The sequence below is a fragment of the Tursiops truncatus genome, chromosome 11 (genome assembly GCF_011762595.2).
Source record: "Tursiops truncatus isolate mTurTru1 chromosome 11, mTurTru1.mat.Y, whole genome shotgun sequence".
Classification (NCBI taxonomy): domain Eukaryota; kingdom Metazoa; phylum Chordata; class Mammalia; order Artiodactyla; family Delphinidae; genus Tursiops; species Tursiops truncatus.
The window spans coordinates 58,416,875-58,442,311 of record NC_047044.1 but is presented as its reverse complement, the minus strand read 5'-3'; the positions used below and the strand labels follow the sequence as shown (position 1 = coordinate 58,442,311).

Genomic DNA, 25,437 nt, shown 5'->3' with positions numbered 1-25,437 from the left:
CCTAAACCTACACAGTGCGATGTAGAACTTAGTTCTACATCTGACTGTATTCTAAACCTTCCTTATAACCCAGGCAAATGAGAAACAGGATTGTCTCATTACTCTTGATTTCCCATTTTAGTGTCCTAGCAGTTCCTCAGGGTCAGGAATTCTTGGAAAATGTAATCATTTCTGCGGCAGCTGAGACCCCACCCCCCTTGGAGCCAATTTAGTTTTAATTTGCTCTTTAAAATAGAGATGACTAATTCTTGGACATAGAATGAACTAACTTGGAGATTTCTAAAGAGAAATAAAGCCTCACTTCCTATTCACTCCGCTTTTTTCCCCCCTCCCTCTTGCCTGAAGGCTAGATTATCTCAATTCTGTAATTTTCGGGTTCTCCAGTTTTCTCTAGAGTCTGTCGTTACACTGCATAGACAAAATAGAGGACTGGGAACAAGATAAACAGGGTCGATCATCGAACACTTTCATTCCAAATAGGGTAATTTACTTTCCTTTTATAAGGACAACCAGCAAAAAAAAAAGTGGAAGGATAAGGAATGTGCTTAAAGTATGAAAACGTGGGAAAGGAGACAAATGAACATGTAGGAATCGCAGACCAAGTTCTGCCAAACCGTCTGAAGGGAGGGGAAGGAAATCCCGACGCTCCACAACCCCTCAACTTCGCAACTCCAGCTCTCTCTAAAACAGAGTAATTGCCGGTGCGGCTCTGCATGACGTCATACCATAGGCACTCCAACCCCACGTGGGGGAGCTCCTGGTCCCGCCTCTCCTCTTGAAATTGTACGCCGCTCCTCCCCCTCTTTCTGGCTAATCTCATGCTGCTCTTTAGCCTTTTTTCTCCTTTTCCCGCCATCTCAGACCGCCCATCTTGGCACTCCAGTCCAATCAGGAAGGTACTGCCTCTCCCGAGCCCTTTCCTCTCCCCGAGGCAGGGGGCGGGGTTTCGGTCTTTTGACTCCACCTTCATCTATGCGGCACGGACCAACCCGAACCGTCAGAACGAATGGGCGTGGCTCTAAGTCCCCTCCCCCATTCTGGGGTTTATGGTTTGTAGGCGGGGAATCTGGTCTCAGAACTAGGCAACCTCTAGCTGGTCTCTGGGTCGGGCGCGTCCTCCCAGAGGTGGCAGCATGGACCGCTCTCCTGGAGACCGCCCCAGCCCAGTGGACCAGCCCTACGTTCCCTCCGACCCCCATGACCAGCCTCCCACTGCTCACGCAAAGCTGGACCAGAGTTCTGGGAACCAACCTGCCGGCCCAGGCGCCGCGGGTGAGGCCTTGGCGGTGCTGACTTCGTTCGGGCGGCGGTTGCTGGTGCTGGTGCCGGTGTACCTGGCCGGGGCAATAGGACTCAGCGTGGGTTTTGTGCTCTTCGGCCTCGCCCTCTACCTGGGCTGGCGCCGGGTCCGCGAGGAGAAAGAACGGAGCCTTCGAGTAGCGCGACAGCTGCTGGATGATGAGGAGAGGCTCACGACGAAAACTCTTTACATGAGCCATCGAGAACTACCTGCCTGGGTGAGCGACCACCCTCAATCCTCAGTGCAGCATAGTCCCCTTCTTGCCCCTTAGTTCTCGGGCTCTCCCTCCCTATCCTTAAAGTCAGCTCCGCATCTTGGGACGATGGGCCCCAGACTTTCCCCTTTGGCCCGCTAGCCTCTTACCTGCAGGGACGCGCCACTCTTTGGACCGACTATCCACTACCCGCCCCCTCTTCCACACGCCCGGATCCCGATTCTTCCACAGAATCAGGACTTCTTCCTCTACGCTTGGGCAAGAGCAATAACATTTGGGGAGCCCGTCTCAGCCGTGGCTCTTCCTCCAACCAAACCGCTCGAACGCCCCTCCTCGTTTCTGGTGCCACTCACACTGCTCCTGGGCGTCCCTGTTCCCGTTGCCGCTCAGTGGGTTCCCTCCTCTTTCCTGTCCTCCCCAAGACTTTTTTTTTTTTAAAACCTATTTAAGGCCATAAGGTTCTTCTCCCTCTTCCCGCTCATATCCCGAGACCCTCCCCGGGAGCATTGCCCAGTCGAGCTCCCGCACCCGGATGGACCCTCCGGCCCTAGCCTTCCAGCCTTAGGCGGCCTGGCCGCAGCGCAGCGGAGGCGGCTGCTGGACAAAGGGCGGGGGTACTGCGGGGAGGGTAGTGTGACTGCTGCAGTGCCCGCTGCCGCACTCCACCGCCCCTGGCCGGCCCCACCCTTTTCCGGGCTGCGGGCTGCGCCTGCTGGGTTGGGGCCAGGACCCTATTTCTACGTCCCCTCTCCTGTGGTAAGGGCCCTCGATGGCTTCTCAGGCCTTGCAGATGCCGAGCCCGTTACCCGGCCCTTCCCGGCCCCTCCCTTCCTGCTCCTCCCAGCAGAGGTGCCTGCCTGGGGGAATCAAAGTTGACACTAGGCAGGGCTTCCCTGGTGGCACAATGGTTAGGGGTCCGCCTAACGATGCAAGGGACACGGGTTCGTGCCCCGGTCCGGGAGGATCCCGCATGCCGCGGGGCGGCTGGGCTCGTGAGCCATGGCCGCTGAGCCTGCGCGTCCGGAGCCTGTGTTCCGCAACGGGAGGGGCCGCGGTGGTGAGAGGCCCGCGTACCGAAAAAGTTGACACTAGGCAAACACAGCTATGCTTCCCAGACCCTGGACTGGGGAGGAGAAAGGGGCAGAAATGGTCCCATGGGACTTGTAGCCCAGGCAGCAAGAGTCTCTGTTCTTCCTACTTCTCATCATGGAAACTAATTTTCCTCCTAAAGCAACTACCCCTCCTCCTCCCCCAGTACAAAGCACAGGTGTCCTTCCTTCCCATCAAGAGTAACACCGATTAAAAAGAAAGAAAACACCAGCCTGGGCCTGTATAGCTCTTCTGGCCCCTCCCTAACACAGGAGCCGCATCCTGCTTCACCTCTTGGTGTAGAAGCCCCAGTTCGAGGGGCAGAGGGAAGGCTGGTAAAAGGAACCAGGACTTCTCCAATCCCAGGATTTCCTCCTCAAACTCTGATTTGTCAGGACCTCCCCCTCCGGAAAGAATGTGCCCTTCTCTTCCCTCCTCCTCCTCTCTGCCCCAGCAGCTGTCATCGTTTCACACCCCTGAGCTATCTGCAAAGCAACTTTGTGTGGCTGACACCGTCAGCTCCCAGGGCCCCAAACCCCCTGGAGGAATGAATCCTCAGGACATCCCGGCCCCTCCCCCAACCCCTGGGTGTGAGGAGGCCCTGTCACACTTAGCTTTCCTTAGTGAGCATCCACCTGGCATCTTAGGAAACTACGGGCAGAGGACAGTGCTCCTCACTATCTCCACGTTCTCCACCTCCAGGTCAGCTTCCCAGATGTGGAAAAAGCTGAGTGGCTAAATAAGGTGAGGGTTGCTTGTCTTGGGTTTTGTTTTTCCTGAGGGGGAATGGGGTTCGCTCTCTTGTCAGACCCTGCCACGCTTCAAATCTAGCCTCCCCATGGGGAGGAGTCTGAAGGAACTTGCCTTTAGAGGGAAGGCAGTGCTCTCCTATGACAAGCTCCCTTTCCTCCCAGATTGTGGCCCAGGTCTGGCCCTTCCTGGGCCAGTATATGGAGAAGCTTTTGGCCGAAACTGTGGCCCCAGCTGTTCGAGGATCTAACCCCCACCTGCAAACATTTACATTTACACGAGTGGAATTGGGTGAAAAGGTACGTGTGTAGGAGGGAAAGTAACGACAGGGAAGAGATGGAGCAGGGGAGATGGGTGGCCCAAAGGGGCCTTTCCCTCCCCTCTCAAGCATTCATCTCTGCAGCCACTGCGCATCGTAGGAGTCAGGGTTCACCCTGCTCAGAGGAAAGAACAGATCCTGCTGGACTTGAACATCAGGTAATGCCACTCACCACTCTTCCCGATTCCCTTTCCTGGTCACTCTGACTACTTCACTCCCCTTACCCACTTCAGCCTAGTACTAACCCTCTGTTCTCTTCCTCACCAACTCCCAGCTACGTAGGTGATGTACAGATCGATGTGGAAGTGAAGAAATATTTCTGCAAAGCAGGAGTCAAGGGCATGCAGGTGGGGCAGTTGTCAGGGGCCTCCATAAGAAGCCTTTGCCCTAAGTTTCATTAGATATGGGGAAGTGGGAGGTTGGGAAAACCAAGGCTGGGGAGGTCTGGGAGGGAAAGAAGGCCGTTTCTGAGGAAAGGCTTTGTTCGTCTCTTCCTGCCCCAGCTGCAGGGTGTCCTACGGGTGATTCTTGAACCACTCATTGGGAACCTTCCTATCGTGGGGGCTGTGTCGATGTTCTTTATCCGACGCCCGGTAAGGGAAAACGTTGAGGAGGGGTAGGGAAGCGGGGGAAGCAGAGAGGACTGGAAGCTATGGGGAATGGGGGAGGGAACTGACAAGTAGGCTGAGGGTCTGGCAACTGTTGGATGGGTGTGACCATGCCACCATATGCTCTGTCCCGATCCCCCTGCTCTTTGCTTCCAGACCCTAGATATCAACTGGACAGGGATGACCAACCTGCTGGATATCCCAGGACTCAGGTATGAAGGATTTATCGAGCACCTGCTAAGTGTTCCAGCCCTGGTTTGGGGGTTTAAGGGATACAGAGCAGTAAAAGATGCAGCTGATGCCCTCTAAGAGCCTTGACCGTAGTTGGGGAGATCAGACAAATACCCCTGAAAAGTTTCATACTGTGATTTTTCTTCTGTGGGGGGACTGTGCATTTTGGTAGAGAATGAAGTGGGCTACAGACTCCTCAGCCAGGGCAAAGGGCAAAAGAAGAGCTGCGATGGCAGTGAGGAGGGGACAGAGCAGTAGGTGGGAAATCAGGGTAGAAGAGAAGCAAAAAGGTATTTTCAAGAAAGGACTTCCCTCTAGCTTTAGGTCTCTCTTGGTTGTGGGAAACATAGTTGGCGGTGGGGAAATATTGACACACTCACCTCCTTTTCCAATCCCCCATTCAGCTCCCTCTCTGACACCATGATCATGGATTCCATCGCTGCCTTTCTTGTGTTGCCCAACCGATTATTGGTGCCCCTTGTGCCTGACCTTCAAGATGTGGCCCAGTTGCGTTCCCCTCTTCCCAGGGTATGGTCTCTCCCCTATTAGATAGATCATTCTCTCGGGAACCCTGTGGTGGGTCTTTAATTTCTCACAATATGATTCCTACCCTCAGGGCATTATTCGGATTCACCTGCTAGCCGCTCGAGGGCTGAGCTCCAAGGACAAATACATAAAGGGCCTGATTGAGGGCAAGTCAGACCCCTACGCACTGGTGCGAGTGGGCACCCAGACATTCTGCAGTCGTGTCATTGATGAGGAACTCAACCCCCAGTGGGGAGAGACTTATGAGGTGGGAGAGCCAACAAGTGGGGCTATGTCAGATGGGGAGGCTCCAGGAGATTTGAGAGAATATGCTGATTGGATGATCTTCACACCTGCGGACCCTCATCCCTCTGTGTTCTTCAGGTTATGGTACACGAGGTCCCAGGACAGGAAATTGAGGTGGAAGTGTTTGACAAGGATCCAGACAAAGATGACTTTCTGGGCAGGTGAGACTCTGCCTGTGTTAGGATTCTAAATCCCCAGGGCCACCAAGGTCTCAGAGGTAATTATAATCCTTTTCCAGGCCTGGGAATCATATTTTCATTTTCCTTCCCAGCCTTCCCACCCCTCATCCCCACCACACACACATGCATATATATTTCCGGAGGGTAAGAAGGGAGTCTGAGATGTGCCAGTTATTTCTGTGTGGATGAGAAGGGGGCCAGTGAATGACATGTTGCTAATTGTAACACTCCCCTCTTTTCCCTTTCACTGCCCCCAGAATGAAGCTGGATGTAGGGAAAGTATTGCAGGCTGGAGTAATGGATGAAGTAAGTTGAGAGAAGAGGAAGGTGGAGGGTGCTGTCCCCCATTGTGTAGACGGTGGTTGCTACATTGGTGGGGAAGAGATTGGGTGTATATGATCTCTACTATACCTCACTTCTACCTCTCCCTCCAGTGGTTCCCTCTACAAAGTGGGCAAGGCCAAGTTCACTTAAGGCTAGAATGGCTTTCACTTTTGCCGGATGCAGAAAAACTGGAGCAGGTAACTAACACTGAAAACAGGAAGCTAGCAGGGGAGAAATACATAGCTAGAAGTATGGGGGGCTGGAGGGATGAAGGTCTGACTACTACCACCCCACACCAGGTTCTACAGTGGAACCGAGGAGTCTCCTCCCACCCGGAGCCCCCATCAGCTGCCATCTTAGTTGTCTATCTGGATCGGGCCCAGGATCTTCCTGTGAGTGTGGCTTCTGAGGGCAGATGAACAGGAAGCCATGGGTGCAGCATTCCCACACTCTCCCTTCCCCTGGCCTGCTCTGCTTCAGTAGCAACAACATGTAACACAAGGGTTCCAAAGAGGGGGTCCAGGAGTACGATTTTTTTTTTTTTTTTTGGCCTGCGTTGGGTCTCGTTGCTGTGTGCGGCCTTTCTCTAGTTACAGCGAGCGGGGGCTACTCTTCATTGCAGTGTGCGGGCTTCTCATTGTCGTGGCTTCTCTTGTTGTGGAGCATGGGCTTTAGGCGCACGGGCTTCAGTAGTTGTGGCACGTGGGCTCTAGAGTGCAGGCTCAGTAGTTGTGGCGCATGGGCTTAGTTGCTCTGCGGCATGTGGGATCTTCCTGGACCAGGGCTTGAACCCGTGTCCCCTGCATTGGCAAGTGGATTCTTAACCACTGCGCCACCAGGGAAGTCCCGTGAGTTATATTTTTAAATTATCTATTTAATCGATGTTTTCTAACTATTTGTATAAAGTTGTTCATAATATTCTCTTATAATCTTTATTTATTTTATTTATTTATTTTTGGCTGCATTGGGTCTTTGTTGCTGTGTGCAAGCTTTGTCTAGTTGCAGCGAGCAGGGGCTACTCTTCATTGCAGTGTGCGGGCTTCTCATTGTCGTGGCTTCTCTTGTTGCGGAGCACAGGCTCTAGGTGCACAGGCTCAGTAGTTGTGGCTCGCGGGCTCTAGAGCGCAAGCTCAGTAGTTGCAGTGCATGGGCTTAGTTGCTCTGCAGCATGTGGGATCTTCCCGCAACAGGGCTCGAACCCGTGTGCCCTGCATTGGCAGGTGGATTCTTAACCACTGTGCCACCAGGGAAGCACCAGGGGAAGGATTCTGATGACAGCTGTCCTTCCTTCACTGAAACAAAAACAAAAACAACCAAGATAGTGACTTCTGAATTCTACCCCCCCACAGCTGAAGAAGGGGAACAAGGAGCCCAACCCCATGGTACAGCTGTCAATTCAGGATGTGACCCAGGAGAGCAAGGTGAGGGCCAGGACAAGGATATCATTGTGCCAGGTGTCGTGTGTGTGTGGGGACAGGAGGAGGGAGGACTGTTCTTGGGATGAAGTGTTCCCTTTAGGATGCCTGTAAGAGGAAGGGTTTTCTGGAGAAACAGGACTGGGACTGTGGCATGTACCTTGATTACATCCTGCACATCTCCAGGCTGTCTATAACACCAACTGCCCGGTGTGGGAGGCGGCCTTCCGGTTCTTCCTGCAAGACCCTCGAAGCCAGGAGCTCGATGTGCAGGTGAGAGAATCACCTATCAGTCCCTCCTCGATACCCTATTCTGTCTTCTCAGATCTGCACCATTTCTTCTCTCCATCTTCTCCTTTGATCTCTATTTTCTCTTCTTGTTTTTTTTTTCGGCTGTGCCGTGTGGCTTTCGGGATATTAGTTCCCTGATCAGGGATGGAACCCAGGCCCTTGGCAGTGAGATCACGGAGTCCTAACCACTAGGCCACCAGGGAATTCCATGATCTCTATTTTCAGTCCACCTACCTAGACTCTCCACCTCTTCTACTCTCCACGGTTCCCCACCTGTCTCTCTAGAATCATTTTTATAACTGAGAATTGTGCACTTAAAATGAGTGATTTTTGTGGTATGTAAATTATGCCTCAAAAAAATTATTTTTTAAAAGAAGAGAAGGGGACTTCCCTGGTGGTCCAGTGGTTGAGACTGCGCTCCCACTGCAGGGGGCACAGGTTCAATCCCTGGTTGGGGAACTAAGATCCCATATGCTATGCGGCACAGCCAAAAACTAAACAAAAACCCTGTTAAAAGAAGAGAGGAACATATTGAGCACCAGCTAGACACCTAGCACTTTTTTTTTTCTGGTTTATTTTTATTTGATTTTAACTTTTGTTTTTAATTTTTAATTTGACATTGGAGTTAGCATGGGTTAGCACAACATTGTGTTTCAGATGTACATCAAAGTGATTTAGTTATACGTATTCATATACCTATTTTTTTCAGATTCTATTCCTATATAGGTCATTACAGAGTACTGAGTAGAGTTCCCTGTGCTATATAGTAGGTCCTTATTGATTATCTGTTTTACATAGAGTAGTGTGCATATGCCAGTCCCAGCCTCCCAGACATCTAGCACTTTTAAGGTCATAGAAAAATCACAAAATACAGTATCTGCCCTCACGAAGCTTACTGGCTAGTTTCAGAGAGGAGACAAACATATATAACATATAAGTTCCCTGTGCTATATAGTAGGTCCTTATTGATTATCTGTTTTACATAGAGTAGTGTGCATATGCCAGTCCCAGCCTCCCAGACATCTAGCACTTTTAAGGTCATAGAAAAATCACAAAATACAGTATCTGCCCTCACGAAGCTTACTGGCTAGTTTCAGAGAGGAGACAAACATATATAACCATCTAAGAATGATTCAACATTAATCATTGGGAGTAAAATACCCATAGTATAGTGCTTAGGATGGCCAGAGAAAGGTACAGAGGCTGGAGTAACTAGAGAGTCTTTGTGAAGGAAGTAAGATTTTCAGAGGGTCTTAAAGTATCAGTAGGATTTAAATAGGCAGAGAAGAGCAGAATGAGAACTTTCCAGGTAATGAGACCAGAAAGAGCAAAGGAGGAAGGGACTGTAGAGTAGGCAGAGGACTGTAAAAGGATGGCCTGGAGTGGAGCAAAAGGTTTGATTGGCACAGAGAGAATGAGCTGCAGCTGTGTCATCATTTCCGCAGTCTACCTCCCTTTTCCCTAATCCCTCACTCCATCCCCTCCTCCTGTGCCTATAGGTGAAGGATGACTCCAGGTCCCTGACTTTAGGGGCGTTGACCCTGCCTCTGGCTCGCCTGCTGACTGCCCCTGAACTCACCCTGGACCAGTGGTTCCAGCTCAGCAGCTCTGGCCCAAACTCCCGGCTGTACATGAAATTGGTTATGAGGGTATGGAGGTAGAGGGGAAGGGCCTCGTGGATTCCTGGTGGTATTAAGAGTAAGGAAAGGGGATCCTCTACGATGAAATGAGCTAGTGTATCTGAAAGCATCTAGCAGACGCACAAAAAATGTTTGTTGATCTAACTGGGGGAAGACATGGTGTCTGAGTTGGGTGAGTGTGGAGTGAACCCCCCAGAGATAAGCACAGCCAAGGCAGGGACCTAGTTTCCCTGTCAGAGCCCCTACTCTGCCCCGCCCCCCCCAGCCCCCACATACCTTGCCTGCTGGTGGCTAAATGCACTGCTTTGATTTGACAATCACACTACCCTTCCCAGCTCTTGTACTTGGATTCATCAGAAGTGCGCTTCCCTGCTGTGCCTAGTACTCCTGGAGCTTGGGACCTGGACGACGAGAGCCCCCAGACAGGCAGCAGTGTGGATGCCCCACCTCGACCCAGTCACACTACTCCTGACAGTAACTTTGGGACGGAGGTAAGTCTATATCTGGAAAGTACTGGAGTCTGTTTGCCCACCCTACGTGCGCAAAGCCTGTTTCAGGGTTGGGTCTGACAGTATTCTCTCTTTGACTGCCACCTGGTGCCCCATCTGTCCCTTTTACAGAATGTGCTTCGGATTCATGTATTAGAGGCCCAGGACCTGATTGCTAAAGACCGTTTCTTGGGGGGATTAGTGAAGGGGAAGTCAGACCCCTATGTCAAACTAAAGCTGGGAGGACGAAGCTTCCGGAGCCGTGTTGTTCGGGAAGATCTCAATCCCCGTTGGAACGAGGTCTTTGAGGTCAGAATTGAGGGCTAAGACTCTTCCCAGTCTTGCCCCATTCCTCCCCCAGCTCTGAGAGTGGTCTAAAAAACTTCTGGGGTTCAGTTGACTGGGGGAGGTGTCCAGTTATTCTGAGAAGAAAACGAAAGGATCCCACTATTTTCTCCCACTAGGTGATCGTCACATCAATTCCAGGCCAAGAGCTAGAGGTTGAAGTTTTTGACAAGGACCTGGACAAGGATGACTTTCTGGGCAGGTGAGGCGGTCGGGGGGCGTCCAGCGGGGAAGATGGGCTGGGCCTCTGTAGACCTTGGAGACAAAAGACTTGGCTCTTGACCATAGACCTTAATCTTTCTCCTCTACAGGTGTAAAGTGAGTCTCACCACAGTCCTAAACAATGGCTTCCTCGATGAGGTGAGCATGGAATTAGAATCAGCAGTCTGTCCTGATCTTGACGCATGGTTCATTCTCATAGTTCCTGTCCCCACGCCCCCAAGTCTTAACCCTGCCCACTTCCACAGTGGCTGACCCTGGAGGATGTCCCATCTGGCCGCCTACACTTGTGTCTGGAGCGTCTGACCCCCCGTCCCACTGCTGCTGAGTTAGAGGAGGTAAGGAAAGATGCTGGAGGAAGGAAGGGACCCAAGAGGGACCCAAGATGGGTCAAGGTAAACTCTTCTATGAGCTTTTAAGGCATATGCCAGGCCCCAGAGTGTCAGTTACCACTCCCCAGCTCCCATGTGTCCTTCCCCAGGTGCTGCAGGTGAACAGTTTGATCCAGACTCAGAAGAGTGCAGAACTGGCGGCGGCCCTGCTCTCCGTCTACCTGGAGCGGGCTGAGGACCTGCCGGTGAGATATGCTCCCCACGCCCCATAGCTCCCTGGCCCTTCTTCTACATCCCTCAGGTTTGGATGCTCCTAGTGTATTTGGAATAGTAAATTCCAAATTCCTCTCTCCCAGGGTGGTGCTGGGGTGGGAAGAATTTTCTGTTCGAGGCCAGGAGGGTGAGGGCTGTCAAGTGGAGACATGGGGACATGGGCCACTGGCTGTGGATGTAATTTGTGAGGGGAGGGGGGAATCTGCCTAACTGGTCCAAATTTAAGAATAACATTCTCTTTCCAGCTCCGAAAAGGTACCAAGCCTCCCAGCCCTTATGCTACTATTGCCGTGGGAGATACTTCTCATAAAACTAAGGTATTAGGAAATGCTGCAGGACTAAGAATGGGAGGGATGAGAGGCGTAGAGGAGAAAATGTCAACACTGATCATACCCCTCATCTCCACCAGACTGTTTCCCAAACGTCAGCCCCTGTCTGGGATGAGAGTGCCTCCTTTCTCATCAGGAAACCAAACTCTGAGAGCCTGGAGTTGCAGGTACCGTAAATTCATTCTACAAACATTTTGCAGATTGCTGTCACAGGCCAGGCACTGAACCAGGCACAGGGCATTCAGAGATAAAAGATGTTCTTATCTTTTTGGAGCTCACACTCTTCTTTTAGGAGAAAAATAACCAGAGAATACTTCCTGACTGATAACTGCTGAGGTAAAGGCAGTGTAGGGAAAAAAGGAGGGGTTCTAACTCAGACAAGGGAAAAGGTGAGGTAAGAAAGATAGTAAGAAAGGCGTCCTTAGCTTAAGGGTAAATAGGCCCTGACCAAGAAAAGAAGGACAGGAAAACTCTTAAGGCTGAGAAGGGAATGGAGGAGAAAGAAGGCAAATTATACATTATAGAGGCAGGAAAGAGCAAGATCACAAAAAAATTATGCTAAGAATTTGGATTTTATCCTAAAGGCATAGGGAAACATTTGAAGGAATGAGAGGTAGCATTCAGATTTGCATCTTAGGAAGATGGTGTCGACATCAGGGTAAAAAAATGAACTGAAGGAAGGAAGCACTGGAGGCAGGTAGGTCACTTAAGAGACTGTTAGAGTAATTGAAGCGAGAACTGACAAAGGCCAGATAGTGTTTGGTGGTTATTTTGACATGGAGGGGGAAGAGGAACAAAGAACACCTAGGTGTTAACTCCTGGGGTTTTAGTGTGGATGGACAGATAAAGGTGCCATTGCCAACACGGGGAATGCACCGAGCAGGAGTTTTTGAAATTGAGATGTCTGAGGGCTGTCCAAGGGGAGACAGCCATCTGGAAGGTAGATCTGTGGCCCACTGTGGTGTTCCTCCCTCTCCCTCTTGTTTGAGCATCATGAGCAAGCAACAGGTAGCAGCTGCAGTCACAAGTGTGAGTGAGATCTCGCAGGGCGTGTGTAGAGTGAAAAGAAGACAAAGGTTGGACATGCTGGGCGCTGCAACAGAAGGGCAGATGGAGGAAGAAGAGCACTGAGGTGTGGCCAGGGTGGTGGGACGCTCCCCAGGAGAGAGTGGGTTCCAGAAGCCAAAAGAAGAGTGTTTCAAAAGACAGGAAGTGGTCAAATGTTACTGAGAGGTAAAATTAGGTGACTGAAAACTATTCACTGACTTTTAAAACTAGGAGGTCACTGATGACTGGAGCAACTTCAGTGGCTGGAATGGAGTAGAAGCTAGATTTCAGTGGGTCGAAGGGTGACCAAAAAGTGAAGAGGTATGGGAGGTGGGGAGAGGATGGGGGAAGGTAATATAGGAGTGCTGACTTTCTCTATATGGAGTAAGTCAAATACCTTCCAAAGTTGATAGAACAGTAAGTAGAGAATTACATGAATAGAAACCAACAGAATGTCAAATAATGCGACTATTAACAACACTGGCAGAGGTAGAGAAGAGATGTAAATAAGCTCAATTTGTCATCTTGAATAGCAGGGAATCAGTAGATATTAAAGTTGGCAAATTCTGAAATAGAGGTATAAACATATTAGTTAGAATTACGCCAGAACAAAGAAAATAGGAAGGGCTCATTACATTTGGAGTATGGACATGAGGACAGGATGGGCAGGAAACAATTTTATTCTATTTTTACTATTCTTTTTTCTACCCTATGCAGGTATTACTGGGATAATTTGTGAAAGCTTAGGAAGTAAAGATAGTACAGTCTACTCTGGTTAAAAAAGAAAGGGAAGCAGGGAAGTGGGACCAGCAGCAACTATTACCACAGCTCCCCTGCCCTTCACGAAGGGGAGTCTCTCCAAAACCACTCAAGTGTCCAAGCATTTGGACCTGGAATGCCAGGATTAAATCACTTCTCTCTCTCTCTTTTTTGCCTCTGGCCTCGCTCTGCGGCTTGCGGGTTCCCCTACGAGGGATCAAACCCGGGCCCTGGCGGTGAAAGCGCCAAGTCCTAACCACTGGATCGCCAGGGACCTACCCAAATCACTTCTCTCTTGACGGCAGTCCTGTTGCTCCACAGGTTCAGGGTGAGGGGACTGGCGCATTGGGCTCGTTATCCCTGCCCCTCTCTGAGCTCCTCGTGGCTGACCGGCTCTGCTTGGACCACTGGTTTACGCTCAGCAATGGTCCAGGGCAGGTGCTACTGAGAGCACAGCTCAGGGTGAGTGCCAGGAGACAGTGGGCAAGGGGAGGGAGGGCGGGAGCAGAGGGTCGTGTCCTTCTAGCCCGGGAGCGGAAGGACTCTGCGTGCTGCTTTCTTGTTTACCTAGATCCTGGTGTCCCAGCACTCAGGGGTGGAAGCTTACAGCCACAGCTCCTCATCTCTAAGCGAAGAACCGGAGCTCTGGGGAGGACTCCCTCACATCACTTCCTCAGCCCCAGAGCTCCGGCAGCGCCTAACACACAGTGACAGGTAAAGCGCTGGGTCGGAAAGATGGGACTCAGTCAAGGATACAAAGGATAAGCTACAGACTCCCGAGGCACTACCTCCTCCCAACGCTATCTCCATCTCTCCACAGTCCCCTTGAGGCTCCAGCCGGGCCTCTAGGCCAGGTGAAACTCACTGTTTGGTACTACAGTGAAGAACGAAAGCTGATCAGCATCGTTCACAGCTGCCGGTGAGACTCCATCCCTCACATCCTCCAGGTTCTCCCCGTCCCTCCCCTCAGGTTGCCTCATCACCTCCTTCCTCCTGTCACAGGGCCCTTCGACAAAATGGACGGGATCCCCCCGACCCCTACGTGTCACTGTTGCTACTGCCAGACAAGAACCGGGGTACCAAGAGGAAGAGCTCACAGAAGAAGAGGACCCTAAATCCTGAATTCGATGAACGGTCAGTCAGTGAGCATTCAAGTGAAGAGATGGCAGGCTCGGGAAGGGCCCCTTCCCCTAACCCCAGTCCCTCCTCAGGTTTGAGTGGGAATTGCCCCTGGATGAGGCCCTTCGGCGAAAGCTGGATGTCTCTGTGAAGTCTAGTTCCTCCTTCATGTCAAGAGAGCGTGAGCTGCTGGGGAAGGTAAGAAGAGGGCAAAGGTGGACCAGGCAAAGGTGAGAGTTAGAAGTTGCTGGTGGAAAGGCTTGTAGTCCCTATTAGGGAGTAAGCACCCTGGTGACATTACTTTACAGATGTACTTTATAGTACTTTACTACCCAATTACCTCTGCACTGGTTTGGGACCAGAAGTGTGTCAAGGTAGGATGTGGTCTTTGGAAACATCAAAAGTAACATCTCACCCCTACTATCCCCCAACACAGGTGCAGTTGGACCTCACTGAGATAGACCTTTCCCAGGGTGCAGCCCAGTGGTGAGTGTCTGATGAGCTGGGGATGGGCTTGGATGCTTAAGTAGGAAAAATCCCAATCATAGGAGGGAAAAAGGATGTAACCCAAGCTGAGAACCACTGATCCTCGGAAGTATAAGAGCCCTCAGATCTTGTCTCATTTGTAAGAGGACACAGAAGTCATCTTTCTACCTGAGCCCTCTCTGCTTGTTCCCACAGGTATGACCTCATGGATGACAAGGACAAGGGCAGCTCCTAGGAGCCGGAGATTACCAGCCTGACTGCTCTGTCTCCTTGCCTCGCCTCTCGCTGCATCACCGCCTCAATGTGATGAGCCTAAAGGTTGGGGCCCGGGGTCAGAGCCTGCACCCCTCAGCCCTCTCACCTCCCAGGCCCATGCTAGGGCCTTTGCGTGACCAAAGAGGAGGACCGTATGTTACCCTTTACTGCACGGCCTTCATCCTTCTGGGCTCCTGGGGCAGGGACGTGAGCTGGCTATCTCCTGCTCTGCCTGCACATTCTCCTTTCCGCCCAGCTCCTCAGGGCCTTCTGTGTCTGTGCCTGGCCACTGGCAGTGGCATTAGCTCATGCCAAATACAGCTTTTTGAAAGACCTTTTTTCTCCTTCTTCCCAAACAGCAGTCAGGGAGGGTGGAAAGGCTAACCTCTCCAGCTGAGAGCCTCTTGGACTACTGCATGCAGCAAATGTACAGCCACCCAAACCCCATGTCCAGTTCTATACCCACTTTCCTCAAGCCTGTCCTGAAAATTACACCTGCTGTGTTGACTAGGGCCAGCCAGTCTCTTGAATCACTCTGGGAACAGTAGATTCCATCAACGCCTTCAGGTAGCCAATACCAGTCTTGGTGTGGGGCCTCTAGCTGGTGCTGTACAGGGGGCTTTGGAGGACCCAGGACAGCAGAGCCAATTTTTTGTCCAGGTGCCTAGGCTGTTAACTCACTGACTAGAAATGAATCTCTTAGCTTTGTACCAACTCTGCCAATCCACTGTATCTTACATTAAACGTCATACTCAAATCATCTGTGGCTCTTTTCCTTAAGGGCAGAGAATCCAGCCTACCCATCAGGTGTTTATTCCAAGTGTCAAAAGCCTTTATTCAGTTCACAAATGATGTCTGTTTATATTTTTAACAACTGATTATCAGTTTATTAAAAAAGTTGATTTAAAACATCTGCCATGGTGACTTCAACCTCGACTCCTGGCTCAGTACTGATGGAAGTAATCTTATTAACAATCGCAGAAGGACTGTGCGTGTCACTGAGTCGCTGTGGATCCTCACCTGAAAAATGATCCCAAGTCCTAGAGCCTTCACCACAGGAATTTTCCTTGTAGTTATTCTCACAGTCTTGGTGGGCATCCGTCCTTTCCCCTTGAGAGTCTTTTCCTTTGCGCCTCTGATCAAGTCAGCACATACCTTCTCCGAAGACATTACGCTGTAGCTGCTTAGAGTAATTCTAAGTCAGTGAATCTCCACCTCTGGTTCTCAGAGTCTCTCTTTAAGAGCCAGGCCGTGGTGCAGCTTCCTGACCAACTTGTTCCTCCGTGAGAGCAAACAGTGGTGAGGTAGGCGCAGGTGGACTGGAGCTCCCTGCAGCTGAGACTGCTTCTTAGAGATTGAGTCAAGTTCATTAGTGGTCAGAACCTACTGTGGATGCAATCACCAAGATTGTTGGTAGCGTTCAGGGTGGTCAAGGGACCTGTGTGAATTAGCTGCTATTGAGTTTCTGGTGCGATTCATTCCCAGTCACAGTGATGAAGTCTGTTACCGATTATTATCCTCTGGGCTTTCCAGGGAAAGGATTCCTAAACCTGGTGAACTTGGAAGCTCTGTGCCACAGCACAGGGTCACAGAGTATCAGTGGCATGTTCAGCCACATCCAAAAGGGCTTAAGGCCCCACCCAATGGGCAGCTACATGAGAAATATTTTATACCCATTCAGAGCTGCTCACCCTGAGCTCAGCTCCTTTCGGGACCCTTCCTGGAATGCAAGCTAGAGAGACTGTGCCCTATCCCTTCTAATTACCACGTGAAGGGAGAGTGAGATGGAGGAAGAGTGAACTACTGAAAACTGAGTCACTGGAATAGGAACTTGGAGATTCCATAACTGCCTCAGGGGAGCTTTATCATCTTCTCTGGAATTTAAGATGCTGTCCACTGGGAGGAGAGGAAAGGCTCAAGGGAAAGAACTAAACTCAGCTTCCAAGGAGTTGTCAAAATCCACCTTATTAGCAAAAGCTGAATTTAAATTCTATGCCATTGGGACTTCCCTGTTGGCACAGTGGTTAAGAATCCACCTGCCAATGCAGGGGACACGGGCTCAATCCCTGGTCCAGGTAGATCCCACATGCTGCAGAGCAAGTAAGCCAGTGCGCCACAACTACTGAGCCTGCGCTCTAGAGCCCGTGAGCCACAACCACTGAAGCCCATGTGCCCAGAGCCCGTGCTCCATGACAAGAGAAGCCACTACAATGAGAAGCCCCCGCACCACAACAAAGAGTAGCCCCAGCTCGCCGCACCTATAGAAAGCCCATGCGCAGCAACGAAGACCCAACACAGCCAAATATATATATATAAATAAATAAAAGAAACTTTATTAAAAAAATAAAAATAAACTCTATGCCATCAACTAACTCAGCTGCTAATTTTTTTTCCCAATAACTCCTTGGTACTCACTGCTGGTTCTTCTGCCATCTCTACTTCCTCCCCATAAACTTAAGAGCCTTGGCTGTGAGCAAGAAGTCTCCGTTGCCCTTCCCCAGACCCAAAAACTGAAGGTGTGAAAACCCCCAAAACACAGGGCAGAGGAACTTATATTTCTAAGGTCTCTCGTTTTATTATTCAATACTGGGCATGTAGCCCAAGGCCTGCTGTTCTAGCTGGCTTCAGAGATCTTGCAATGTGTGATTTTAAGAAGCACTCTTTACCTAGTTCATCACTTCCAAGTAATTACAATTCCAGAAAACTAAAGGACATGGCACAAATTCTTCCATCCCAGAAGGGTCCCTACTCTTTCCCAACCTTTTCAAGTTCAGGATACATAAGAGAAGAAGTACTGATCTACGTATTAAATACAAGATGAGACACAATTCAGTACACTGTTGCTCTTACACAAAGATGAAGTAAACTAAGGGTCATTAATCACAGGAATTAAACAAATGCTAATTTGTTATTTCTCAAACAGCTGGTCTTTGACACTGGCACCTCTTCCAGAGAAAGGCAGAGATGATGGCATATGGGTACACTGTCACTGATGTTTACAAATACTGCCCTCTTGGAATGTGGCTTTATTGGCCCAAACAACATGCTGTAGTTAACTGGGTGTGGCAACACATTTGTCTACCCGCCATTTGCCCCTCTTCCCTACCTACAGAACCCCAGAGCATTCTTACTGGCATGGCAGTGTGCCAGCCCCAAGGGATTAATCACAATCCTCTTTGCTGGATACTCACTTTCCCAGCCTCCACTGCAACTCCGAGTGGCTCTATGATCCAGCTCTGGTCAATAAGATGTAAGAGGAATACACCTGGGGATGGAGCGCCAACAGAAGAGAGCCCTCACTGCTCCCTTCCTTTCTGCTTGGGTCATTAGTGGGAAGATGTGGCGCCTGGAGCTGCAAAGCTTTCTTTAAGGCCTGAGGTCGCTAACACAAGGAAGAAAAGCTAACATGATAACAGAGATACATATTTTATAAATTAGAGTTATATTATAACCTGCTTTTTTCACTTAACACATAAGCATTTTTACACTTCATTAAATATTCCTTGAAAATATAATTTATAATGGTCACAATGTGTACAGTTCCTTAGAATGATTGCCCCATAGTTTAACTGATTCTCTATTGTCAGAAATGAAGGTAGTTCTGCTTTGCTATTCACTGTGGGTACACAAAAGTATACACATCTCAAATGATTTCCTTAGGATAAGTATAATTGGTGGGTCAACTTATGTACTTTAATGACTTTTTTTTTTTTTTGGCCATGCCACGTGGCTTGTGGGATCTTAGTTCCCCAACCAGGGACTGAACCCAGGCCCTCAGCACTGAAAGTGCAGAGTCCTAACCACTGGACCACCAGGGAATTCCCTAATGACTTTTATTTTTTTTAATTTTTATTTTTTTTTATTTTTGGCTGCATTGGGTCTTTGTTGCTGCGCGCGGGCTTTCTCTAGTTGCGTCAAGCAGGGGCTACTCTTAGTTGCACTGGGCAGGCTTCTCATTGCAGTGGCTTCCCTTGTTGCGGAGCACAGGCTCTAGGTGTGTGGGCTTCAGCAGTTGTGGCATGCGGGCTCAGCAGTTGTGGCTCGTGGGCTCTAGACCGCAGGCTCAGTAGTTGTGGCACACAGAAGTCCCCTAACGATTTTTAGTACAGTCTTCCAAACTACATTCTAAGGAAATTATATGAATTCTCTACTCCCACCAGCATTACACAAAAATGTTTTCCTATATTCTCTTTTGGATATTACAATTTTAAAAATCTTTGCCAAATGATGGGCAAAATTTTGCCTACTTTTACAGATTTTTCCTGTCTCTTCCCTCACTATCAGATTACCAATTGTCATTTCTGGGTGAAATTAGTAAGCTTTCTCTCCAGTAGCAGTCCCCCTACCTGTCAATTTTCTAATCTTCGGCAGGAATTCAGAAAACATTTGTGGAGCATTGCACTAGAAAGGTACTACTGAAATGTAAAGGTAAGACTGCCCTAAAGAACTAAAAACCAATCTGACACACAACACAAAGGCAACAAAAGCAAAAATAAACAAGTGGGACTACATCAAACTAAAAAATTTCTGTATAGCAAAAGAAACAACCTACTGAATGGGAGAAAATATTTGCAAATCACTTATCTGATAAGAGACTGATATCCAAAATATATAAAGAACTCAAACAACTCAAAAGCAAAAAAGCACAAATAACCTGTTTAAAAAAATGGACATAAGATCTGAATAGACATTTTTCCAAAGAAGACATACAGATGGCCAATAGGTACATGAAAAGGTGCTCAACATCACTAATCATCGGGAAAATGCAAATCAAAACCACAATGAGGTTATCACCTCATACCTGTTAGAATGACTATTATCAAAAAGACAGGACTTCCCTGGTGGTGCAGTGGTTAAGAATCCGCCTGCCAATGCAGGGGACATGGTTTGGAGCCCTGGTCCGGGAAGATCCCACATGCCGCAGAGCAACTAAGCCTGTGCGCCACAACTACTGAACCTGCGTGCCACAACTACTGAAGCCCACGAGCCTAGAGCCCATGCTCCACAAGGAGAAGCCACCACAATTAGAAGCCTGCACACCGCCAGGAAGAGTAACCCCTGCTCGCTGCAACTAGAGAAAGGCCGCATGCAGTAACAAAGACCCAACGCAGCCAAAAAAAACAAAAACAAACAACGATGCCACAACTAAGAGGTGGTGCAGCCAAAATAAATAAATATATTTTTTACAAAGCTAGAAGTCATGATGCCATAACTACTTCTACTTGGCAAACTGCCAAAAGGCAGCCATAAAGGAAAGGAGGAGTAAAAAGATCAGATAAAACACATCTTCGAAATCAACTTCTGTGTAAGTGATGAAAGACACTAAAAGGCATCTGTTATGCCCTCACCCAGTCTTGTAACCAACCATATTATACAACCCATTTCTGTTCTTCCAAGCTTTCCCCAACCAGCATACATCACTTCTGCACTGCCCATAAAGTTAACTTATGCCTCACCTTTCTGACCTCCCGAGGGTTTTCTACTCTGACCCACTGCCTGCAGGCCCATGCAAGCCCCAATGTCCAGCAAGGTATGCCGCCAGGGCATTTACTGATTCAGCAAGTGAAGTTGGGCCTGCCTGGGCTGGTTCCCTCCCGACACAGATGAGACCTTTGATGAACATCTGGGGGATGTACAACAGAGGGAATATCACCAATATTTATAATAACTATAAATGGAGTATAACCTTTAAAAATTGTTTATCACTGTTGTACACCTGAAACTTCTGTAATATTGTACAACTATACCTCAATTAAAAAAAAAAACAGATCTAAAAAACAAACAATCTCCGGAAAAGAGATGTCCAATGCTGGGAAGAGATGTCTTAGTCACGGGCTGGAGAACCCAGTCCTCCACTCCAAGGAGACCTGTGAGGAACCGACAAAGTGGCTGGCGCATACGCGGCGCAGAATGGAGAAATCTCAACTTAGAGACTGGGCAGGTGACCCGGCTCAATTCCAAAATTTAACACTTACTTCAACTACCAGTTCATATCAAAAACTGTTCCAAGTCACTGTTCCAAGTCACTGTTCCAAGTCACACGGCTACTCAACAGCTTCTGTTCTCTTTCTACCAAACCGCAAGAGGAAGCTAGAGACCGCACCACTCTGCCCCGGGCAGTAAACGCTTCCTACTATTTGACCTCCATCCGGCCGGCTGCCACTGCAGCCTTTCCACACGTTCTGCGTTCTCACCAGTGGATTCAGGAAAATATCCCCGCCCACACTAAACGTGTAACGCAGGCCTGAGCAAGGGAGATATCCTGAGGGACCGCGCGCGGTTTTAGGGTCAGGGAAGAGGATTGTAAAGCGCTCACTGCCTTTCGGTTCCGGGACAAGAATCACTTCCCAACGACCGTGAGTCACCAACCGCCGCCGCGGGCCGGAAGTCACTGAGCCGGCGTCCGCCCTGCTATGTAGGGCGGCGTTTCCCGTGAGCCCGCGGGCGCGCGAGGACTACGACTCCCGGCATGCTCAGAGGCCACGGGAATTAACCCTTCAGGGCCCGCGGATGCCCTGCGCCCCGCCTCCGCCCCTTACCTGGACCCCGCAGGGTGAGTTTTGGGGCGCTGGGGAGGGACTCTTTCCTTTATTTAAGGCTTAGGGGTGTGTGTGATGTACTCCCGGCTGGAGGAATGATTCTGACTTTCCTAAAATGAGACAATTTGCAGTAATGACATTCAAATTCTTTATTTGCGAGTGGGAGACCCAGCATCAACTCTCTGAATCCCAGGGCCTAAGAGGTATCACTACTATCTTCCTCAGAATGCTATCTAAATCGTCTCCTTCTTTACCCCCAGAACAAAAGTAACCAGCAACCCATCCCCTCTTCCGTACTCCCCCCATCGACTTTCACCCTTCCCCAGCGCCCCCAGCAAGGTTTGTAACTTGGCTACTGAGTCAGGGTTTTATTATCCCTCCGGTTGGGTGTGAGTACTCATGGAGCCCAGGGGACCTCTCGCATCCTTTTGGATTAGAGATTTTAGAAATTAGGCCCTTTGCCTCTCAGAGCCTGCCCTTCCCCCCAGGTGCCACCACGGAGTCCCTGCAGGTTCAGCAGGCACCCTACCTTTGTCTGACTTGAATGACCATAAGCTTGTGGACAAGGTTCGTTCCTTGATCCTTGCCTTCATCCCCACCTCTAAAACAACACTGGACACAGGGTACAATGCGGGGGGTGGGGGTCACACTCTTCTGTTGCTATTCTTTCTCTATATTGTGCAAAGTTCCAGTTCTGGGCTGGGAGGGAGGGGGTTAGGGACTTGAGGTATTAAGGATTATTAGGCTGTGGGGCCAACTACCCTGCTCCTCATCCATGGTAAGAGGGAAATGGAAGGGCTGGTTGTTTCCTTCTCCTTTCACTACTCCCAGATTCCACTTGAACAATCCCAGTTCACAAGGCCCCCATCCCTGCCTCAGCCTTCAGGAGTCTAAAGCTGCTAGGAAAAAGGGCTATTCTGAGTCAGGCGGTTGGGGGCCTGAAATGCCTGGATGCCCTTCTTTGCCTCACCCCTATTTCAGTGTTTGTCACTGGCAAGCATCCTATCCTCACCCTGGAGGTTAACTCCCCCATTCGGGGCAGTCTATGGCCTCCTCCTCCTCCCCCTCCCCCCCAAAGCGGCCATTGTTCTGGTCAGCATTTGGGGCGGGGTGGACAGAAGGGAGAAGACCTTGGGGCAGGAGTCCTGAACTGTAGGAGGCCAGGGGAGTGAGGGCAGGCCGTCATATCTCTCCTCTATCTCACCCTCCCCACAGCCAACTGGCTCCCTGCCCCTGCCCCCGCCCCTTGACATCCCAGACTCCCTGGCTATTTAAACAGAGATGGGTGCCCCCATCAGCACACTGTCCTTTGGCCACCGGACATCATGCCTCCCAAGAAGGATGTTCCCGTGAAGAAACCAGCAGGACCCTCTATCCCCAAGCCTGCTGCCAAGCCAGCAGCAGGGGCCCCTCCAGCCAAGACCAAGGCTGAGCCAGTGCCAGCACCAGTGCCAGCTGTCCTTCCAACCCCTGGGAAAACCCAGGAGCCCCCCATCGATCTCTCCAAAGTGGTGGTGAGTCCCTGGAAAATGAGAAAAGAGTTTGGAGGGGGTGGTACAAGGGTGGGATACAGCCTAGGGGACTAGGGGTATCTAGAAGGTAGGGAATCGGTAAGCACTGGATAACAGTGGCGCTTTCTCTTAGTACCCCATTTGGAAGCATCCAGGCTTATGACTCTGCTGTTGTCTTTGTTGTCACGTGTGTGTATGTACACACCCACACCCCCCCACCTTCTCACCGACCCTCCTGCTGGAGGCAGGGTCTGTAAGATGGGGAACATCTGGGTTCTGAGGACAGTTTCAAGGTGAAGGGAGGGAGCTGCTGCCTGTGCCTGGCTGACTATTCAACACTAAAGGCCACAGCTCTGAACCCCAGGAGGAAAGGCTGAAGAGGACAGACTTGTTAGACAATCACAGCTGGGGGCCAGGGGTAAATTTAGCTTTTGTTCAGCCCCCAGTTATGTGAGGGATGCAGGGCTCAGGGCAGTAGAGGGAGGGGAACAGGTGGCATGGGATTAACCCCGTTCCCTGGAAACCCTCCCCCCAATAATTCCTCCTCTTGGGATTCTCCCAAGGTCTGGAGCTGGGAATGGGACTGAGGTGGCTGGGCTCCCAGCCTGGTCCCTTTGGGCCCCTCCCCAGAAGTGGCTGCCAGTTGGTCGGGAGGAGTGTTGGAGAGGAATTGAATGAGCCCTGTCATCTCTCCTCACCTGCTCTTTTCTTCCACAGATCGAGTTTAACAAGGACCAGCTGGAGGGTGAGGCGAAGCCCCTGAGCCCACTGTCCATCCCAAGTCCCTCTTCAGATCCTCCTTCTATTCCCCTAACTCCATTCCTGACCTTGAAAACTCCCACACTAGTACTCTTTGTGTTCCCCGTTCTGCTCAGCTCAAGCACATAGTTTCTGAATCTCCTTTCTCCTGGTGGTGATGGGACCCCTTGTCAACACTGACCCCTCCTTATACTTCAGAGTTCAAGGAGGCCTTCGAGCTGTTTGACCGAGTAGGGGATGGAAAGATCCAGTACAGCCAGTGTGGGGATGTGATGAGGGCCCTGGGCCAGAACCCTACCAACGCCGAGGTGCTCAAGGTCCTGGGGAACCCCAAGAGTGATGGTGAGGGGACCTCTGGGACGATGCGGGTTTTCAGTTTGGTGGTGGAACCGAGGAATGTTGGTAAGGTGACAAAAAATGCTGAGGTGGGTCCCAGGACTTTAGAAACTGTCAGACGCAGGGGCAGAAAAGCACCGTGAATGTTGAAGGGATAAAACCCTTCATGGTGGGTATGGGAGCTGGGTCCTGGGTGACACTACAGTGACCTCTCCTTCACTTCTCTGATCTCCAGAGCTGAAGTCCCGGCGTGTGGACTTTGAGACTTTCCTGCCCATGCTCCAGGCAGTGGCCAAGAGCCGGGACCAAGGCACATACCAGGACTACCTGGAGGGGCTTCGGGTGTTTGACAAAGAGGCGAATGGCAAAGTCATGGGAGCAGAGCTCAGACATGTCCTCACCACCCTGGGTGAGGCAGGCACCAGAACTCCTGTGGGGCTGAGAGAAGGGGGTGAACTAAGGAGAAGCTTGGCTAAGTAGGCAGAGCCAGGGAGGGATTACTTTCCTGCAGATCATGGGCAGGAGACTGAGAAGGTCAGAGCCTTGGGGACAGTCTGAAGGTCTTACTCCTGTGGAGGCTAAAGTGTGTGGGCTGCAGATGCCTCCCAAAGGGCAGAGGAAAGGGGATGAGGTGGGAGATTTGAGTTTCGGTTTTGGAAGAGATGGTCGTACTCTATGATATGGTATGTCTCTTAATCCTCTGGAATTCAGTTTCCTTATCTGTCAAAACTTTCACCGGGTGTAACTGAGGTGAAACGGAAAGCAAGATTCAGGGACACGTTCAAGGCATGCTCATTACAGGGAGAGGATTCTCTTGGGGGACTGTTGCTGTGGGCAAGTCTCCAGGGTGGAAGAAGAGGAGGTACCACTCAGAAGAAAGAGGCCTAGGTTGATGAGGGAGGGAAGGCAGGGGCTAAAACGCCGTGTCTGGGGCTCAGGAGAGAAGATGACTGAAGAGGAGGTGGAGGCAGTTCTGGCAGGACATGAGGACAGCAACGGCTGCATCAACTATGAAGGTGAGGGGCCAGAGGAGCAGAAGGGACAGGGGAAGCGGGGAGGCAGGAAGTTCGAGGTATGTGGGTGAGGCATCCTGGGACCCATATTATCTAAAGTCAGGTGGATTATCATCAGGCCAGCTTCTGCAGCCCCTCTTGCCTCCTCTCTCTGCAGCCTTCCTGAAGCACATCCTAAGCGTCTGAGCTCCACAGGTAGGGCCCTCCCACTTCGCCTTGAGAGGCAAGCCTCCTTCCCTTCCCTCAGCCAGGGTGCAAAAGCAGGGAAGTACGTCTGCATGTCCTGCTGCGCGAGAGCGCCAGGATTTGGCAACTTTCATCTTTTTCCACAGGTGCAGTGGGGTCGGATACTTCCCCCCTCCCGCCCCCGCAGGCGAAAGCAAGTTCCTGCCACCAGGAGGCTATTGTTTCAAAATAAAGAGACGGTTCCTCCCTT

General features: G+C 50.4%; 2 protein-coding genes and 1 long non-coding RNA gene across 14 annotated transcripts in view; 2 read left to right on the top strand and 1 right to left on the bottom strand.

The window, feature by feature from the left end:
- Positions 1-21,152, bottom strand: part of LOC117314217 (uncharacterized) — a 24,690-nt gene extending 3,538 nt beyond the window's left edge. Inside the window, exons 1-4 of one of the 4 annotated variants that reach the window (XR_012324353.1) lie at positions 20,819-21,132; positions 13,263-18,244; positions 7,421-8,058; positions 1,252-7,137 (exon numbers count right to left, since the gene is read on the bottom strand). This is a non-coding gene — a long non-coding RNA (uncharacterized lncRNA). Of the gene's footprint in view, positions 1-1,251; positions 7,138-7,420; positions 8,059-13,262 lie in introns of all 4 variants that reach the window. The other 3 variants (XR_012324354.1, XR_004528934.2, XR_012324352.1) reach the window with 3 other exon arrangements.
- On the top strand, positions 927-15,754 carry ESYT1 (extended synaptotagmin 1). 3 transcript variants are annotated; one of them, XM_019952153.3, is made up of 31 exons: positions 937-1,517; positions 3,306-3,347; positions 3,518-3,652; positions 3,742-3,830; positions 3,947-4,019; positions 4,176-4,265; positions 4,437-4,492; positions 4,916-5,039; positions 5,128-5,304; positions 5,421-5,503; positions 5,779-5,827; positions 5,956-6,042; positions 6,145-6,237; positions 7,195-7,266; positions 7,447-7,533; positions 9,051-9,200; positions 9,527-9,682; positions 9,812-9,988; positions 10,144-10,226; positions 10,336-10,384; positions 10,492-10,581; positions 10,725-10,820; positions 11,094-11,165; positions 11,258-11,344; positions 13,305-13,445; positions 13,555-13,697; positions 13,804-13,902; positions 13,986-14,117; positions 14,195-14,300; positions 14,539-14,588; positions 14,784-15,754. In XM_019952153.3, the coding sequence occupies exons 1-31, from the start codon at positions 1,134-1,136 to the stop codon at positions 14,821-14,823; spliced, it is 3,312 nt and encodes a 1,103-aa protein (XP_019807712.2). In that variant the 5' UTR covers positions 937-1,133; the 3' UTR covers positions 14,824-15,754. The 3 variants fall into 3 exon arrangements, with proteins under 3 accessions (XP_033722361.1, XP_019807712.2, XP_019807714.2); XM_019952155.3 differs by having other exon boundaries at positions 943-1,517; positions 3,757-3,830; XM_033866470.2 differs by lacking the exon at positions 9,051-9,200 and having other exon boundaries at positions 927-1,517.
- Positions 21,136-25,437, top strand: MYL6B (myosin light chain 6B). 7 transcript variants are annotated; one of them, XM_073788516.1, is made up of 8 exons: positions 21,136-21,396; positions 21,871-21,949; positions 22,662-22,896; positions 23,611-23,638; positions 23,851-23,994; positions 24,224-24,397; positions 24,927-25,004; positions 25,334-25,437. In XM_073788516.1, the coding sequence occupies exons 2-8, from the start codon at positions 21,927-21,929 to the stop codon at positions 25,417-25,419; spliced, it is 768 nt and encodes a 255-aa protein (XP_073644617.1). In that variant the 5' UTR covers positions 21,136-21,396; positions 21,871-21,926; the 3' UTR covers positions 25,420-25,437. The 7 variants fall into 7 exon arrangements, with proteins under 7 accessions (XP_073644617.1, XP_073644620.1, XP_033722371.1 ...); XM_033866479.2 differs by lacking the exon at positions 21,136-21,396 and adding an exon at positions 25,159-25,196 and having other exon boundaries at positions 21,490-21,949; XM_073788519.1 differs by lacking the exon at positions 21,871-21,949 and having other exon boundaries at positions 22,681-22,896.